Source organism: Amphibalanus amphitrite, unplaced genomic scaffold (assembly GCF_019059575.1).
Source record: "Amphibalanus amphitrite isolate SeventyFive unplaced genomic scaffold, NRLGWU_Aamphi_draft 000006F_arrow, whole genome shotgun sequence".
Classification (NCBI taxonomy): Eukaryota; Metazoa; Arthropoda; class Thecostraca; order Balanomorpha; family Balanidae; genus Amphibalanus; species Amphibalanus amphitrite.
In genome coordinates, this window is record NW_024881502.1 from 1960668 (window position 1) to 1978576 (window position 17909).

General features: G+C 47.5%; 2 protein-coding genes across 2 annotated transcripts in view; one reads left to right on the forward strand and one right to left on the reverse strand.

The window, feature by feature from the left end:
• The first annotated feature begins 2419 nt into the window (after nt 1-2419).
• Nucleotides 2420-17909, forward strand: part of LOC122377693 (sphingomyelin phosphodiesterase-like) — a 61481-nt gene continuing 45991 nt past the window's right edge. The window contains exons 1-2 of the mRNA XM_043358028.1: nt 2420-2628; nt 2868-2988. The gene's annotated coding sequence lies outside the window, so the exon portion shown is untranslated. The remainder of the gene's footprint in view (nt 2629-2867; nt 2989-17909) is intronic.
• Nucleotides 2933-9330, reverse strand: LOC122377955 (52 kDa repressor of the inhibitor of the protein kinase-like). Its single transcript, XM_043358602.1, has 2 exons — nt 9004-9330; nt 2933-2998 (listed from the first exon to the last, which is right to left on the reverse strand). Exons 1-2 carry the CDS (start codon nt 9328-9330, stop codon nt 2933-2935), a joined length of 393 nt encoding a protein of 130 aa, XP_043214537.1.

A 17909-nucleotide genomic window follows, 5' to 3' on the forward strand; every position in this document is an offset into this window, starting at 1 on the left:
TCCAACGCCCTAAGTAACAGAAGAGTATTGGCAGGGAGAAGATAGGACCTGGACCTGTCCTCCAGAGGTCCCACAACTTGTATATCTCGGTGACCCAAGGCACAGGTTCGGTTTTTGATAAATAAAATCGCAAAAATGGCCGCAGAGCCGCTATATTGCCACCATCGTGTTCGCTTGGCTCTGACGTGTCGAGTGACATACTTTTTGTTCGGGTGAGGTCAACTTAAAGTGTTGACCTCAGGTCAATGTCAGATCAGAGCCCTTCAGGTCACGAAGCTGGTTGAAGGACGTCATATCGCATATCATTTGATTCGGCAGGTCTTCGCGAGTCCAATGCACAGTGGGCGATCCATCCGTTCTAGCGCTTCGGGGACCCAGAGTACGATATCGGAAAATGTAATCAAACAATAATTAATTGTGTAGCCACTAGCCAGATATTCCATCATGTCAAAAATGATACCATTTTGAAAGGCTGTTCCATACCATGGGCATTCAAATACGATGCAATGCAATCACGAAAGACATATCATTTACCCGGGTCACGAGCAGAGATACCGGTCTCTGCTCGTGACCCGATCCTCATATTGTGTGACCTGGAAATTATGAACGGTGCCCAAAATGCGTTTCAATATTTTTTTCGTGCAAAGTACTTTGTCAAGAATCATGCATGCCCAAAAACAGTGTTTCAAAATTCATTATATTTTGTAGATTGTTTGCAATAAACCCTTTCAAAATGCATCACGCATATACTGCATGTAAGGCTTTTGCAATGCGCATCTCTTGCTGTCTGCGAGATCCGGCAACAACAATACCATTACATAGAAGCTTAATCCTTTGGTCTTAGTACCCTGCTAATATTTTCTACTTTTATTTGCTTTTCTCATAGTTTATTTGTGTTTTTCTTAAGCATTTACTAGCCCGCTCTCTGGGGTAGGTATGTACGTCAGCTGGTGAGTGGTGGTGGTTCAGCCCACGCAGATATCTCGAGAACTGCCCGGCCGAATCACAAACAACGTTCGATTCCTCTCATTATTCAATGCATAATTGAATATTATCAATCAAAATAGTCTGCAATTGGGGCTTACAGGAACCAAGAATACTCATATGAACATCGTTATTTTAACATCAAATTTCGCAAAATGCTTCATATGCTGTAGGGGTCAAAATCCAAAGTATTTGAAAACCCGAGATAACAGTTTTATAGCTCATTTGATTTAATTGTACACCTTCTTTGTATCAAGTCTTTTCACTCCCTTCAAAGGTGTAGGAGTGAAAGCCTTTTCCGCAAAATCTTTTTTGTGTCGAAAATGGCACGAAATGGCGTCATTCTGACGTCTTTTGTGGCCAACCTATCATAGCCTCTTAATTTTGTCTGTCCCAAGGGCCAAGGTGGTAAGCTGATGGCTGGAAGGTTCCTAAAAGTTTGGTAACGCTATCTGCAACGCTTCAGGAGATTTTGATTATCGACAGAAAAAGAGAGGAGGCCATCTCACTCTCCCGCTACGGGGCGCGGGTAACTGCATGGCCTAGATACAACTGCAGCCTATAATTTATGGCATAATTTCTGGCATGACCTTCCATAACACACGGTTTTATATGTTCTTCTTGGCATGAATATCCGTTGACATTCTTCTAAGACAGATGAATTTAGACTATAGTCTGCTTTTATTCAAGAGGACTCTGGCTCCAAGCACTTAGAAACATTTGCTTAATTTGCGTCTACATGAATCATGAAATAAAAATATTAAAACTGATTAACTGATATTTGTCCTTCACATGTGGCAAAATATGGGTCTGACACTGATTTCAAAAGTAAAATGCAGGCGGAAGTAGGCGGAAGGATTGCAAATTGCAATCGTGTTCGATTTTTGTGCCCCGTCACTCGTGTATAGCTGAGTAGAGCTCTCTAGACGACCGGCAGCTGCTAAAAAACGGGCTATAGAATGCTGAAATCGCCCACATGTGCAATGGTTGCTGTCCCGACTCCTTAGCTCTATGTATATTGTATTTGATCAGGAGTTATTGACGAAAAACTCTTACGACTCTAGTGACGGCATAAATGACGTCACACAAAATCAACAATGAAAAAGTAAAGCATCGGACCTTACAAAGATATTACGATTCCAAGCGCTTGAAATAATTTTAGATCATTCCCAGCGTCAAAATAACAGTTTTCACATTACCTTATGACTTATCATGGTAAGGTCCCGTGACCGACCTGGCCCCATGTGACCTTTTGGAAAAGTCAAAACGCTATACGGCTTCGAGAAAAAAAAAACTACAGGAGGCGCTGTAAAGCCTCCTCCTTCCTCAAAAAGCTCCAGTCGTGCAAGGGCCTTCCTCCAGTTCGGTCAGGGCATGTAGGTCTATGTACTTTGTGTATGGAACCCGTTACGCGATTGTTTTCTGTACACGTGCCACAGTGGCGGAGGTGCGGAGTGCTGACCCCCCCCCCCCGCCCCCCTCTGACAGGAGAGGGTCGCGTTCATCGTGCGCCGCAGCGGCGTCTCGGCAACAGAGGTGTGCGGATCGCTGGTGGACAGCTGTCACTTCACAGCGGCCCGCCGGTGGTCGGTGCGACTGCCACCGCCGTCCGCGCCCCCCTACCACCGACCGCAGCGGCCCGCGGTAGGTCCGGATCGCTCCAGCACTCCCCAGCACTGCAAGAAGGCCGTGTGACCGTTGATGACCTTAGGTGACCTAAATATTTTATCTGATCAGAATGAGTACCATTACTGATTCTGCTCAACGAAACTTGGAGTCATGTCTATGTTTGATTCGCAACATTTTGTTCGTGTTCAGTGATAAGGAACTGAATTACCTTTGGCCCGGTAAGGGAGCTACTCACACGCTGTTCATTCCTGAAGGCAGGGCACGGCCAGCCGCTGAAGGTGCTGCAACTGGCAGACGTCCACCTGCAGCTCGACTACGCCTACGGCAGTAACGTCAACTGCAAGAACAAGCTGTTCTGCTGCAGAGCCAGAGACGGTACGTGCAGCTGTGGCGAGCGGACGCAAGGAGCGGTCACAGACCTGCAATTCTCCTATTCAGTGTGTCAAGTTTACCTGTATCTCTTTTTTAAGTTTACCTGTATCTCGACGCTTGAGAGCGTCTAGAATTACATACCGTTTTTTTTTTTTGTCATCTGCTGGCAATGTTGTTTTTCATAAGCTATTCTGTGGTCTTCTGGCACAGGAACCAGTCTGCTTTAGTTTGTTTTCCTTATCCGGTCGATTTACTGTTTGATCTACTGAAAGGAGGGTAATCAGCAGTAATCCATGCACCGTGCCACTTCTGCTCGAAACATGATTTGGTGTTGAAACGAATGACATCCATGAGCACCATTTTGGCTCAGTAGGTATTTGAATATTTGGCACATAAGTGAGACAAAAATATTTAAAATAAGAACATACGTGTTGGTTTCATTCACGTGCTCTATTTTTTATTCTTTTTTTTATAACATGGGACGTCTAACCCAATCATCACTATCGTTTGACATCGGCAAAAAAAGCAAAAACGTCTTGCTTAACCCTATTAGTGGCAGGCTCCTGGCTACCCCTATTAGTGGCAGGGGGGGCTGTTTACGACCCCCCCTTGATATCTCGAGATCTAACGGGCCGATTTTCAAAATTCAAACGGCATTCGATTTCGCTCAACGTGATCTACATTTCTAAAAAATAAAAATTGAAAAAATGTCAATAGGGGGGTAGAGGGGGGTAAAAACAGGCAAATTGCAGATACATTTTAGACTGTTTATCACGGCCAGGTTTCTGAACCAATCTTAACGCAACTTTTGCCGATCGATAGAGAATGAACCAGGAATTCACATGGATCCTAAAAATATGCATTTTCAAAAATCATAGGCGGATATAGATCATTGAGATTGGGGGTACACAAAAAGTATAGTAAATAAGGTTTTTGTTGGTACTGGTTCTAAAAAGGGTGGTAATGGTCTTGTTATGTTACAATTTTCTTATGAGAGAACGACTACAATTGTATTGGTCATGCATAGGCGGTGTCAGGGCACCTATGTTGGGAGGTAAAACATAACCCCCCTTTTTGGACGCCTGGATCCGCCTATTATAGCAAAAACGTGACAAAAGAGGATGCACAATAACTGTACCGGGTGGCCCAGAAAAAACGTTCCGAACTTTGGAGGCCTATATATCAAATACGAGTACAAATAACGAGCCAAAATTTTCATCAATTTTGCGTCATTTCTTTGCGCATTGGTATGCCAAGTTATAACACTATGTCATCATTTTCAAGCTGGCAATCTTGAGTTGAACTAAGCAAGACGTTTTTGCTTTTTTTGCCGATGTCAAACGATAGTGATCTGATTGGGTTAGACGTCCCATGTTATAAAAAAGAATAAAAAATAGAGCACTTGAATGAAACCAACACGTACCTTCTTATTTTAAATATTGTCTTACTTATGTGCCAAATATTCAAATACTGAGCCAAAATGGTGCTCATGGATGTCATTCCTTTCATTACTGTATGCCTGGCCTATTCAAATACATTAGCCTGAGAGGTGTGGTAATAACTGGTGTAAGCAAAGTGACCACGGTCAAAAACGAATTACCAAGTCAACATTTTGGGATGTCCTCGTTCAAAAAACGGTTAAGAGCTTCGGTCTAGACAATTATTTTATCGTTGGCATACAGTAAAATACATACCAAACTCGGCCGGTGATAAATTTTCAAGACCTCAGTCCTTACTGATTTTTGAACTCGGCCTTCGGCCTCGTTCAAAAATTCAGTAAGGACCTCGGTCTTGAAAATTTATTTACACCGGCCTCGTTCAGTATTATATAACACCAAATCATGTTTCGAGCAGGAGTGGCACGGTGCATGGATTACTGCTGATTACCCTCCTTTCAGTAGATCAAACAGTAAATCGACCGGATAAGGAAAACAAGCTAAAGCAGACTGGTTCCTGTGCCAGAAGACCACAGAATAGCTTATGAAAAACAACATTGCCAGCAGATGACAAAAAAAAAACTGGTTGAAAAGCTACCTTTTCCCAGGAATGTCAGCCAGGAAAGCATTTGAGCCATAAGATGGTTAGAAAACTGGAAACTTCTTCCGATGCCGCTGGCACAGAGCCATCGTGGTTGCCTGAGGGAATGTGTCATCCTGAGACCCGAACCATCAATGAGACTAGCTGCCAGTAGAAGTCATGGCTCTAGGCCGCGGTGCCGCGGGGTGAAAGTGACTCGTTCACTCACATTTTTTAGTAAACATCGGAGCAAAAAAGTAATTTTTACATGACATGCTTGAAACACGAACCGTTAAAAAAGTTATTTACCGAACACCATGAAAATCACACCATTTACTGAAAATGTGTGTCGCATTGACTATTCGAAGTTTTCAATGTTGTATCTTTATCACTTTCTGAGAAATATTGATTTAACCCTCGCATGTGTAGGGGGGGGGGGGGTCGGATGGACCCCCCCCATGGTTTTTCGCGAATAACTCGCGTAAAAAGCGGCCGATCGCGACGAAACTTTCAGTACCCTCGCATTGATCAATTTTACACCTACCCTGAAAATTTCATGACCCTGACCCAAATGACCTTTGACCTGTGACCTCTTTTCCGAGACCATGTTTGGCCGGAATCGCGATTTCGCGCATGTCGGCTCGCACTAGCCGCGTGTTTGCAAGCTTTTCGTGGTTTCAAACGTTCAAACATGTGATTTGATGTTACTCCCGTGTGTGTCAAGGTCACCTGAAGGTCAGGTCAGGTCATTGACCTTTGGTGACCTCGGGTGACCTCGGGTCACTTTTTCGAGTTTTACATGTTTCTAGGCTAGTTTTTGGAGCTGAATTCGAATTTAGCAACCATTTGAACATTTACGAAGTAGTTTTGGTGACTTCGTAACATGTTACGAAGCTGTCAGAGGCGGTTGACACGTACTACGAATACCCGTCACGACGCCTACTGGTTGACCTGACCTGACCTGACCCGACCTGGTCTAAATGCTTAAAGACATCATCTGTGATCAAAACTAACACGATATTCGTGATCAGCACCCCGAAAAACCCCTTAGCAGCCACACTTTACGACTTTCTAACAGGTCCCGATTTTCCCGACTTTGGGTCATTGACCTGACCTGGAAGGTCAACCAATGACCTAGGACCATAAAATTGGGTATCATCGGCTTCCTCTCGCCACGGGCAACACGCTCGTTTTTTCCGCGAAGCTCTAGCTCGATCAGGGGCCAAACGGCAAGGGGGGGGTCCAACCGACCCCCCCCCCTACACATTAGAAGCTGGCAAACGCCGCACACATGCGAGGGTTAAAGTTGGGAACGTTTTTTTTTGGGCCACCCGGTATATGTTATCACATGATACCTTTCATTCACTGTTCGTAAAACTGGTGCAGCATCGTGATCTTCGCCCAAATGACTCGCTTCACGAATAGGACCCCCCAATTCCCAGTGCTCTGGAGCCGCCCCTGGTAAAGTTATGAACTTGAAATTTTCAGGGAATGTGCCCAATTTAGTTTTAGGAAAAGTCAGAAAATTTCAGCATCGTAGCTTCAGCGGTTTCGGAGATATTCCCGAAAAACCTGAGGGGTGGATAAAAACACCCCCCCCCCTGCCACTAATAGGGTTAATTCAACTCAAGATTGCCAGCTTGAAAATGATGGTATAGTGTTATAATTTGGCATACCAATGCGCAAAGAAATGACGCATACTTGATGAAAATTTTGGCTCGTTATTTGTACTCGTATTTGATATATAGGCCTCCAAAGTTCGGAACGTTTTTTCTGGGCCACCCGGTACATTCGCCCAAAAGAGGCTCCTCTCAATTTTCTCCGCAAAACTGACCTGACCCGTGACCAATATCAAAATTCGGAGATAGGCATTTCTACATATTGCTACTCTTATCAATCGTAAAAAGTTTCCAGACATTCGTTCAGTTGGCGTAGCTGTGACAAGCATTCCAGCTTTTTCTGCCGATATCAATATTTTTAGGCATGCGTTTTATTGGTAGGTATAGTCTTCACGACGGCCATCTGGTACACATTTGGTACAGATTAGGTGCAGATTTGGTGCAGATTTAGTCAAATTAGATTCATTGTGTTCCTTAAACATTATCAGTTGGGGTTGCACATATGCTTATATACCTCATTTTTGAAATGTTCAGACCTTATTTTCGATTAAAACTATGAAATAAATGCATGCTATGAAGATATTTGTCGTTAAAGAGAGTTGTTGCAGATTTGGTCAAGTTAGGTGCAGTCGCCAGATAGACGTCGTGAAAACGGCTATAGTTGCTCCTATTACTCGCTGAAACTGTTATTGCGATCGTTCAGTTTGTGTTCCTATAACAAGCGTTAAATTTCTTTTCTGAGTTAAGGTCATTTGACGTGACCTGGTGACCTGACCTTGAGTGGCTTGGATCTGATTTTTTTTTTTTTGCGAAGATACCTAAATGTATAAATACGAGTTCCAGAACTACTGGCATAGACCCGGGAACAGGGGGGGGGGGGCAGCGGGGGCGCTTGCCCCCCCCCCCCCAACTTGGGAGCCGAGGGGGCGGCGCAGTGGCGCAGCCAGAGGTCTGGGAGTGGGGGTGACATGGCTAATGAAAGGGCCCCCTGACAGATCGGGCCCCCCCCCCAAAAAAAAAATATAATGGATTATACCATTTATATGGTTTATCACTGGGTGTAAGACATGATTTCTTACCTTTTTTTTTTAATAAATTTAGTCCGAACCTTTTGATAGGAAGGATTCACAAGGACAGAGCCACCGCTAAGCGAAGCTTGTTGCGGTGACCCTGCCCTCTACCCTCCGATCGCGCAATTCCGGTTCTATGGCAGAATTTGGAGTCCAAAGTTTAACGTGCGCACATAGCCGCGCACGGCCGGTCCCCTCACTGACTTCGCCTGGCTACGGCCTGCCACCAACCGCAGCCATACCTGTCAGGAGGCCCATAAATGTCAAGCGCCCGTCGCGCTTCGAACCCGGACTGTTATAACCGGGAACGCGTGCTCTCACCACGCGGAGTCCAACGCTCTACCAACTGAGCTACGGGACCGGCTCAAACCCTGTACTTTGACTTAAATTGACAAGTCTCCAATGGGGCCCGACAGATTCAAAAAGGCTCAGTCCGTTTAAAGACAGACTCCAGTGATATAGCCCGTTCAAAGCAAAGATAATCGTTCATTTACGTTGGTGTTTAGAATGACTTTTCAGTCTTTTAAAGTCTAATAATTGTTTTGTCTACACTGTGTTCGGATAGGTCATAGGCCGCTATGTTTTTTTTTTAACCATAAGTCTGTTCTGCAGCGACCTTTTTTCTTACACCACACAATATCCTGACATACCTTTCAGCAGCTTTCAGAATAAGTTTCCCTTCCTTTGTCTGATGCCAGCGAATATATATACTGACGTCTGAAGAAACACTTCAACATTCATTTACATTCTTACAGAATACATATAAAACACATATCATAAGGCCATCGCGGCCACATAAGCCAACTCTTCTGCGGCCCGTCTGGCCAGGCCGGGACGGTGTCATAACATCGACGTAAACCATCCCGGCCCCGGGGAGATCTGAGGGATACCTCCCCTGGCCGGGGAGAGCTAGTGGATGCCTCCCCGGCGCTCCAGACGGGCCGCCAGCCCCCGCCCGCACCGCCCGGCAAAACCGGGGCGGGGCCGGGGCTATTACTAACTTTCTCACATTTTTGTACCACAGTGCATGGCTAATGAACTGAAGTCTACACTTAACGACCCAAGGTTTATGCACGCTGAAACAAGACACTTACAAAAGACACGTAGCATCAGAATGGTTTCATGATGCATAGCCATCGGTCGGGAGTTCGGGCTAGCCATGGCCGCGAGCAATCTGTATCGACTAAAGCTGGCTGATGCGGGTAAATTCCGCTCCAAGTCGTCTGAATGCCGCTCATCTGATCAGCGCTTGAGTACCCTCCTGGGCCTCTTCAGGTACTCGTCAACTACCTGTTTTTTTTTGTGATGCTTACAGTTGGGTGAACGTACACGAGTACCAGTCCCTCTAGCCGTTCTTCCTCCATGGCGGAGCGCGAGCTGTCCTTGACTTTTGCCAGGGCAGAAAACGTTCGTTCCGCCTCGCAGGCCGTTACTGGCAGCGTGCACAGCAGCTGCAGCAGAGCTCTGATATTTGGCAGGCTGCAGCTGCCAAGCGCCACCAGAGCGTCTGCCGGGCGATCCTGCATCAGCTTCTTGCCCCAGCGCGTCTTCCAACTGAGCAGTTCGCTGCGGAGACAGCTTGGTGACGGCAGGTCGCACTCGTAGGTGGCCGCTACGCGCAGCACCTCTTCCTCATCCATTTGATGGAGCCGCGCCGGAATCAGACGCTCCAGCGTTGTGACGAGGTCGAGCGATGAATGATCTGCTGTTTCCGGGAAACGCTCGTCCAGCTGGGTAGTCAGCCCGTCGATCAGTGGAAGCCACAAGTTTTTTCTGTAATGATCGCGAGGACCATCTGCAGGGACGTTGCTGCGATGCACTTGGCGCCCAACCACTCGGGGCGTGCTCACTTCGATACCAAGTGCGCTGCACCTGGCCACTGCCAGGTCATAGACGTCCGTGTCATACCTGACCCGAAGGGCTTGGATACCCTCCTTCGCGTCACGGACCATGCTGAGCGCCCGAGACGCGTCCATGTTTGGTGTCTGCAGGTGTCGCGACAACTCCAGTGTGATGGCGAATGTTGCCACGCAGGCCACCAGACAAAACACGAACGAGGACGTAGTCACAGCAGCAAGCATCCCGTTTGCAGTCGCAACCGTCTGTGTGTCGGCTGCGGTGCCTGCGACCTCCTGCAGTGCGGCGATGACGGCAGGCAGCAGGTCCAGGAGGCAGGAACACCATGACAGTGTCGTGCCGTTCTACCCACCGCGTCATGCATAGAGGCTTCAGGCGTCGCGCCGTCGCCTCAGGGCACTCACTGGCCACGCACCTTGCCAGCAAAGAGGCGCGGTTTGCTGACCTGCTGAAGAACGCGCAGACAGTTTGCAGCGTCCCATGCATGTTTGTGATCTGGCGCATCTTGATCGCCTTCATCAATGCCAGGTTGAGGCGGTGGGCCACACAGTGCGTATACACTGCGAGGGGTTGGACCGCGCGGATCTCTTTTTGCACACCTTTGATTGCTCCACTCGTTTGAGCCGCCATCATACCCCTGGCCCCTCAGCAGCCGCAACTCCAGCGAGATCTCTTCTAGCTTTTTCATGATGGCCGCCGCGAGGTACCGTCCGGTCGTTTCTGACGGGTTCATCAGAGCGACCACATCTTCTCGCACAACTGGAGTGGCATCGCTGTCGTCCGCTGTCATGTCCACGTAGCGGACACAAATGGCGAGCTGCTGCTTCGTGGACACGTCCGTCGTCTCGTCCGCTATGACCGAGAATATCCCAGCTCGGTGAACACGTTGGACGATGGTTTCGCTGACGAGCTTCCCGCATATTTGGATCATCTCGTTTTGCGTCTCCCAGCTCGTATGGGTGGCATTAGATGGAGCAGATACAATCCACCTACCCAGATTCGTGTCCCCGCTCGCGACACGAAAGCGCAATAGCGCCTTGAAGTTGCCTTCCTGTGGCTCGGCCTGGACGTCCAGGCTGACGCGGCCCGAGTCGCGGTGGCCTCGCAGTGCCATGTTCTGTCGCCCACATAGCAGCACTGTCTCTGCCACAGACTCCAGGGCCATGCGCTCCATTTCCTTCCGTTTCTGTATTTTTTCATTTTCTCCCTGCATAATCAGTTCAGCGATGTCCGGAGCACCAGAACGAACTCTGCGCAAAAATGCATCGGCCTTTTCCAACGAGAGGCAGTGGTATGGCTTAGATTGGTGCTCTTCGAAGGTCTCGCGCGCAACCCAGTAGCGTGTGAAAGGCTTCAGCACCAACGCACCCAGCTGCTGTGAGCGAGAGGCAAAAAGAACACAGATCTTACAGTAGGCTCCTTCCGATTCGGGGACCGCACTGTATGCCAGCCAGTTGTATGTGCTCAGGTGCTTGTACTGGAAACGGCTGCGGCGCCTCCCGTGTTCTTTCACCGGGAAGTCATATGAAGGATCGGGAATCCAGCAGTCGGTCAGGATCTCTTCTATGATAGTGGCATCTGAAGGTACGCAAGTCACGAACTTTCCAATGTCGTTTCGGTGGGCTGAAAGGAAGGGTATAGGACTTTGAGCATTGGTTTAGATTACGGCGCAGTATATATGTTACAGGCAAAGTGAAAACTCGGGCATTTTGCAAAATGCCTAGGCAATTTGCAAATTGCCTGGCACACCAGGCATTTTGCAAACTGCCTGAAATTATTTTCTCAGGCAGTTTGCAAAATGCCTGGCATCGAACTCACACCAGCGACAATGCGTAAGCATCATTGTAAGTGCCGCCAACAGGGGTTAATCACAAGCGATACGCACCAAGTGGGAGGACACACAGTGAGACATTCTCCGGGTAGCGCTGCTGAGTTCAAGGTCACTGAGCCCCAGGCAGCGCGAGCGGCCCGGCCGCCGCGCCGGCTACCGGGCGCCCGGCGCGGTTTTATCGGTAAACACGCGTTAAACACGGTTGTTTCTAAGAGCCTTGATGACTCTGGAAATACTTTGTGTGGATATTGATCAGAAAAGAATGTTCTTTCGATGTATGGTAGCTTGGTTGGCGAGCCACACGTCTACATTATTAATGCATTGTGACTGTGTAAAGATGAACATGCCCGTTGCATGTAAAACTTGTAATTTCTAAGGCCTAAGCGTCTTCTTATTACAAAGGTGTGCACGTGGGTCGTGGATGACGAAAAACTTGCTTTTCTGGAAAAGCGGAAAAGCCACATGCTCTTGTTGTCTATGGAATGTATCTCATCTCATTCCAATGCATTGCCAGTGTTTTTTAAATGCTGTTTTTCCTGAAATGTACCAAAAATGGCTGATTTCCCAAGATATAGACTATTTCTTTCCACGTGACACGTGATAAACAAAAATGTTTGTTGGATACGCTTGTCTCTGTTCTATCGATCGCTGGCAACCCCGTGTCGCTGCGGCCCTCTCTTGCCGTGATGTAAATAAGCACGGGAAGCGAAGAATGTCGGGTCAATATTCGACCGGTCGCCGCGTTTTTCCGCGCCCATGTATCTCTGTGCCATGCTCCGCGCCCCATCGCAGCATTCCTACACACGAACGGCTACAACTCCGTATACGAAAATTATAGGGAGACGTTGGCTCAATCTACACCATTCAGCAGTGGTTCCATCTCGACGGAAGTGGCGCAAGACGTGGGTATATTCGTAAATATTGAATGTGTTTGGGGCTCAGGCACATGGGAGCGACATGGTCAACGCCTGTGGTAAACAAAAGCGGTAAAATAAATCAATCACAACTCAGGCATTTTGCAAAATGCCTGACCCGCCAGGCATTTTGTAAACTGCCTAGGCACTTTGCAAAATGCCTGGTGGGTCAGGCAGTTTGCAAACTGCCTAGGCATTTCGCAAAATGCCTGGCGGTCAGGCATTTTGCAAATTGCCTGGGCATTTTGCAAAATGCCTAGCCGGTCAGGCATTTTGCAAATTGCCTAGGCATTTTGCAAAATGCCCGAGTTTTCACTTTGCCTGTAACATATACATATATACTTGTATGTTGGTGTGTGTATTACTTACTACTTTTTTCTTTGCTGATAAATAAGCACAAACATGAATAAGAAATGGTTATTTTCACCGCCGGGTCGATTTCTGCCATGGGCAATACGCATTGTTTCGAAGATCATCAGGGTCATAGGCCAACAGCACTTACCAGGATCCAGGCGCTGGCTGGTGGCCTGGTGCACGACTTCTGCCGAGTCACATGGAGGCGAAGAGGCAGCGACGGGGCCAGGATCATCAGGATCGGAGGCTGGAGCCGTGTCCGACTGAAATGGTTATGGAAGCTGAGGATACGCAACAGAGGAAGGATCACGCACAGATAATCAACAGCCGAAAAGTCAAAACATAGTTAGTCCACTTTTCATCGGAACAACCACCAAAATAGCCAATAGGCCACCTTTCGCAAGTGTCTCGTATTCCGTGATTGTCCATTTAATATAATTTCTGAATTGCGTGCTATCCAAAATGCACTTACCAAGCTCTGGCCGGTGGCCTGGTGCACGACTTCTGCCGAGTCACATGGAGGCGGAGAGGCAGCGACGGGGCCAGGATCATCAGGATCGGAGGCTGGAGCCGTGTTCGACTGAAATGGTTATGGAAGCTGAAGATACGCAGCAACAGGGACAAGCGTACGTACGTGCAGATGGACAGCCCGGGATCAAAGCATTGCTAGTCACATTCCATTCGCCTTTTACTCGCCAGCTTTGTTTCCCCCCCTAATTGTACCTCGATAGATCATCTCGATAGATAGGAGACAAGGAATAAATTGTATGTCAATCCCAACTTTCACTACCGCGTTGGCCATTGTTTTATGAATGCTGATTATATAGTTGTTGCTAGTTTACATCGTCTAATCAAATAGCTCAAAGTCAAGTAGAATCAACATAATACGTTAGGGTAAAACATTATACCCTTACTGATCCGTCCCCCTTTGAGAAAAACTGTGCTATTTTGGGCAGTTTCTTAAGCATCTGTTCTTGCTCATTTTTCCTCTTTCTTTTTTGAGCTCCAGAGAGCACCTTAGATGTTGTTGCGCGACGTGGTTCGCCTACTTGTTGCTTCTCCATCTGAAATGCAGTACAAAAAATCAGGCGTTATATATATATATATATATTTTACTTACGTTTTTACGCTATCTTCAAAAAACCTTAGGGAGGTTGCATCGACCCCCCCCCCCCTGGCCCTGCCAGGGCGAGGGTTAAAGCAAAATACCAATCGCTACGGCCTACGTTTCGTTGGGCGCAGCACGCTCAATTTTCCGGTAATGGAACAAGGCAAGATTGAGGCACTTGCGAATGGGTATTGTTTAGTTCTGACTTCTGCTTTATAGTTGGCAATTCCAAGAACATAATAAAATAATTAATGTAGATGTTTAGAGTGATTTTGTCTGCCATTTACATTAAGCAATTTTAGGTCGTTGCATCTATAATATTATGTTATTATGTTATATGTGTCTGGTTTTTAAAACCCGTTATGAAAATAGAATGCAAGACTTATAGTATTTCTCGACATTGAAATAACAAGTGCGTGTTCAATATCAAGGCTTGTCCAAGGATAGGGATGCAATATAACCTTAGTTCATGGTTGCCTATGGGGTAACCTAGACTGGAGCGTATCAGCTGTTTGACAAACGCCACATTTCGTAAACAAGCCGTTCTTTGCCATGAAAACGACGGCGGGCTGGCGACGAAATGCATTGTCGGCGGGCCGTTCGACCTGTTTCTCTAAGTGTTCCGTTCTCTATAAAAGTGGACTGAATATCACACCGTTGATAGCTCAATGGATAGAGTTGCGGTTAATCATACACACCGTTGAACAGACCGAGTTCAGGAACTTAACTTGTTTTGTCTCCGAAAAAGTCATAAAAACCACGTCATAAAAATGAAATGGGCCCTCTTATGCTTGAAATGGGCCCTCTCAGGCCTGAAATGGGCCATCTCAGATCTAAAATGGGCCCTCACAGACCTAAAATGGACCCTCTCAGACCTGAAATGGGCTCTCTCATGCCTAAAATTGACCCTCTCAGGACTCAGGCCACGAATGGGCCCATCTCAGGCCTGAAATTAGCCTTCTCAGGCCTTCAACAGGCCCTCTATGGCCTGAATTAGGATCTCTCAAGCTTGAAAAGGGGTCCCTCAGGCCCAAAATTGGCCCTCACAGGCCTGAAATAAGCCCTCTCAGGCCTGAAGTGGGCCCTCTCAGGCATCAAACAGGCCCTCTACGACCTGAAATGGGCCCTCTCAAGCTTGAAATGGGCCCTCTCAGGCCTGAAATGGGCCCTTTCAGGTCTGTAATGGTCGCTCTTGGGCCTGAAATGGGCCCCTCTCAGGTCTGAAATGGGCCCTCTCAGGCATCAAACAGGCCCTCTAGGACCTGAAATATGCCCTCTCAAGCTTGAAATGGGCCCTCTCAGGCCTGAAATGGGCCCCTCTCAGTCCTGAAATGGGCCCCTCTCAGTCCTGAAATGGGCCCCTCTCAGTCCTGAAATGGGCCCTCTCAGGCATCAAACAGGCCCTCTAGGACCTGAAATGGGCCCTCTCAAGCTTGAAATGGGCCCTCTCAGGACTAAAATGGGCCCTCTCAGGACTGAAATGGGCCCTCTCAGTCCTGAAATGGGCCCCTCTCAGTCCTGAAATGGGCCCTCTCAGGCATCAGACAGGCCCTCTATGACCTGAAATGGGCCCTCTCAAGCTTGAAATGGGCCCTCTCAGGCCTGATTTGGGCCCTTTCAGGTCTGCAATGGTCGCTCTTGGGCCTGAAATGGGCCCCTCTCAGGTCTGAAATGGGCCCTCTCAGGCATCAAACAGGCCCTCTAGGACCTGAAATGGGCCCTCTCAAGCTTGAAATGGGCCCTCTCAGGCCTGAAATGGCCCCTCTCAGGACTGAAATGGGCCCTCTCAGGGCTAAAATGGGCCCTCTCAGTCCTGAAATGGGCCCCTCTCAGTCCTGAAATGGGCCCTCTCAGGCATCAAACAGGCCCTCTAGGACCTGAAATGGGCCCTCTCAAGCTTGAAATGGGCCCTCTCAGGCCTGAAATGGGCCCTTTCAGGTCTGCAGTGGTCGCTCTTGGGCCTGAAATGGGCCCCTCTCAGGACTGAAATGGGCCCTCTCAGGCATCAAACAGGCCCTCTAAGACCTGAAATGGGCTCTCTCAAGCTTGAAATGGGCCCCGTCAGGCCTGAAATGGGCCCTCACATGCCTGAAATGGACCCTCTCATGCCCTGGAACGGGCCCTCCTAGGTCTTGGATTGGTTCTTTCGGGCCTTGAATGTATCCTCTTAAACATAAAATGGGACTATAAATCATAAAGAGGGGCTATCAGACCTGAAAACTGTTTCTCAGTCCATTGACGGACCTTCCGAAACCTGACAAAACCTTTTTTTTTGTTAGCTAAGTTATTGTCAGTCTGCATAATGTTACAGTTCGAATCGACGGTGGGCCCCAAGGATAAGAGAGGGGGGTGAGATCTCACCCCTTTCACCCCCCCTGGCTGCGCCACTGGGGCGGCGCCCCCTCAACATTGAGACAGCGAGAAAAGATCTTTCCTCCCTTTTCCGGACTTCTTCCCTTCTTGTTTGCTTTATACATGTAAACATCAACACACGGCATTTTCCTTGCCATCTGAATGGTTTCTGCTGATACAGTATCGATTTGACAACATCTGCTATTGTCATCCCGCCTTGATTTGGGCCTGACCTTGGCCATAAGTTTGGCAGGCCAGATTTTATACTCCACCAGCTTGAGTCAACTTTGAGAAATACATAACATACAACGGTGGTAAAATCGTTGCTATAGGTATAACACAGTTTACCCGCTCCGGGTGTGAGGGAGGGGTGTGGGGCAATGAGTGCACTGACGTGGCGCCCTGGGAGGGCCGGTATGGGATTACAGCTCAGCGACACATAAGGGCTTGTGTGGTGCCTTCGGTTATCGGTAGCACCCTCAGAATCACCGGCGTAGGGCCCTCAGAGCCGCCGGTAAGGGGCCTTTAGAGGCACCGGTGGGGGGCCGCCATGCGTATTTGGAAATTCCGACCTCGACGAGCGTCTGTGGTAGAAAACCACCACTTTGGTAGGGGAAACTACTGCTGTCTGCTACCGTTTGCACTGCATGTCTCGCTGTAGTTGCGACCGATTGCGACATCTATGCAAGTCAGTAAGGGTACGTACCTTAGCGATATACGTACTTTATAATTTACGTACTTTTTCGATGCGTATTTTCGTCTTCGACGTACTTTTGTCTAGGTATACGTACTTTGTACTGTACGTACCTACCTCTGCGATACGCCTACTTCTGTCCTTGACGCAGGTACTTATTCCATACGTACTTTATACTCGACGTACTTTTGCGATACGTACTTTTGCCCTTGACGTACTCTTGTCCATACGTACTTTATGCTGTGCGCATTTTTACGATATGTGCTTTTGTCCTTGACGTACTTTTGCCCATGCGTACTTAATAATGCACCTATACGTACTTCTTCGATACGTACTTTTGTCCTTGACGTACTTTTATCCATTCGTGCCAGGGGTGTAACTTTATGATATTGTCAGGGGGGCTCAGCAGTCAGCAGCAAAATTTTCCATATTTGGGATGTCTGTACGTACCTACCTACGGGTTTTCGACAGGAGGACGGATTGGCCGGCTAAAAACTGAAACCTATAGATATTGTTCCTGTACTTTTTCAGGCCGATGCACTATATGTCTAATGGTATGGGCCAAATGCCTACACAGTACAGTCTGAAGTCCGTTTCCATTTGACACCGTTAACGGTAAAGCTTTTTGTCTTCTACGAGATATAAATGTTTACAATTACATGTGCCACCAGTCTGATAGGTAATGCCATAGACCACTATATACCTATATATGCAGCTGCCGGACATTGGTCACGTGACCACATTTTCCGTTTGACCTTGAGTTGGCACCAGATTTTGTCGACAGATGTGGCGCAGCTTATTTTACTGCAATATTTTAGATACTAAATATTTAGACGTGTGGTAGCAAATGATACCGTGCAAATAATATTGAATCATCGGTGACATAGTTACCATTGAAACTCGAATAGCATCAATAAAATACAATTAAACTATTATTACTCTTCCATTGAGTTTATTGTGTTTGCAGGTACCTATAGGTAGAAACTGAAGAGCTGAGCCTGCCGCTTACAGTTGTTCTAATTTCTATAACTCTTAATGCATAAATCAAGGCTACTGAGGGCTGCAAATTTGTTTCACTTATCTCTAATAACTTATTCCCTACCTTCATC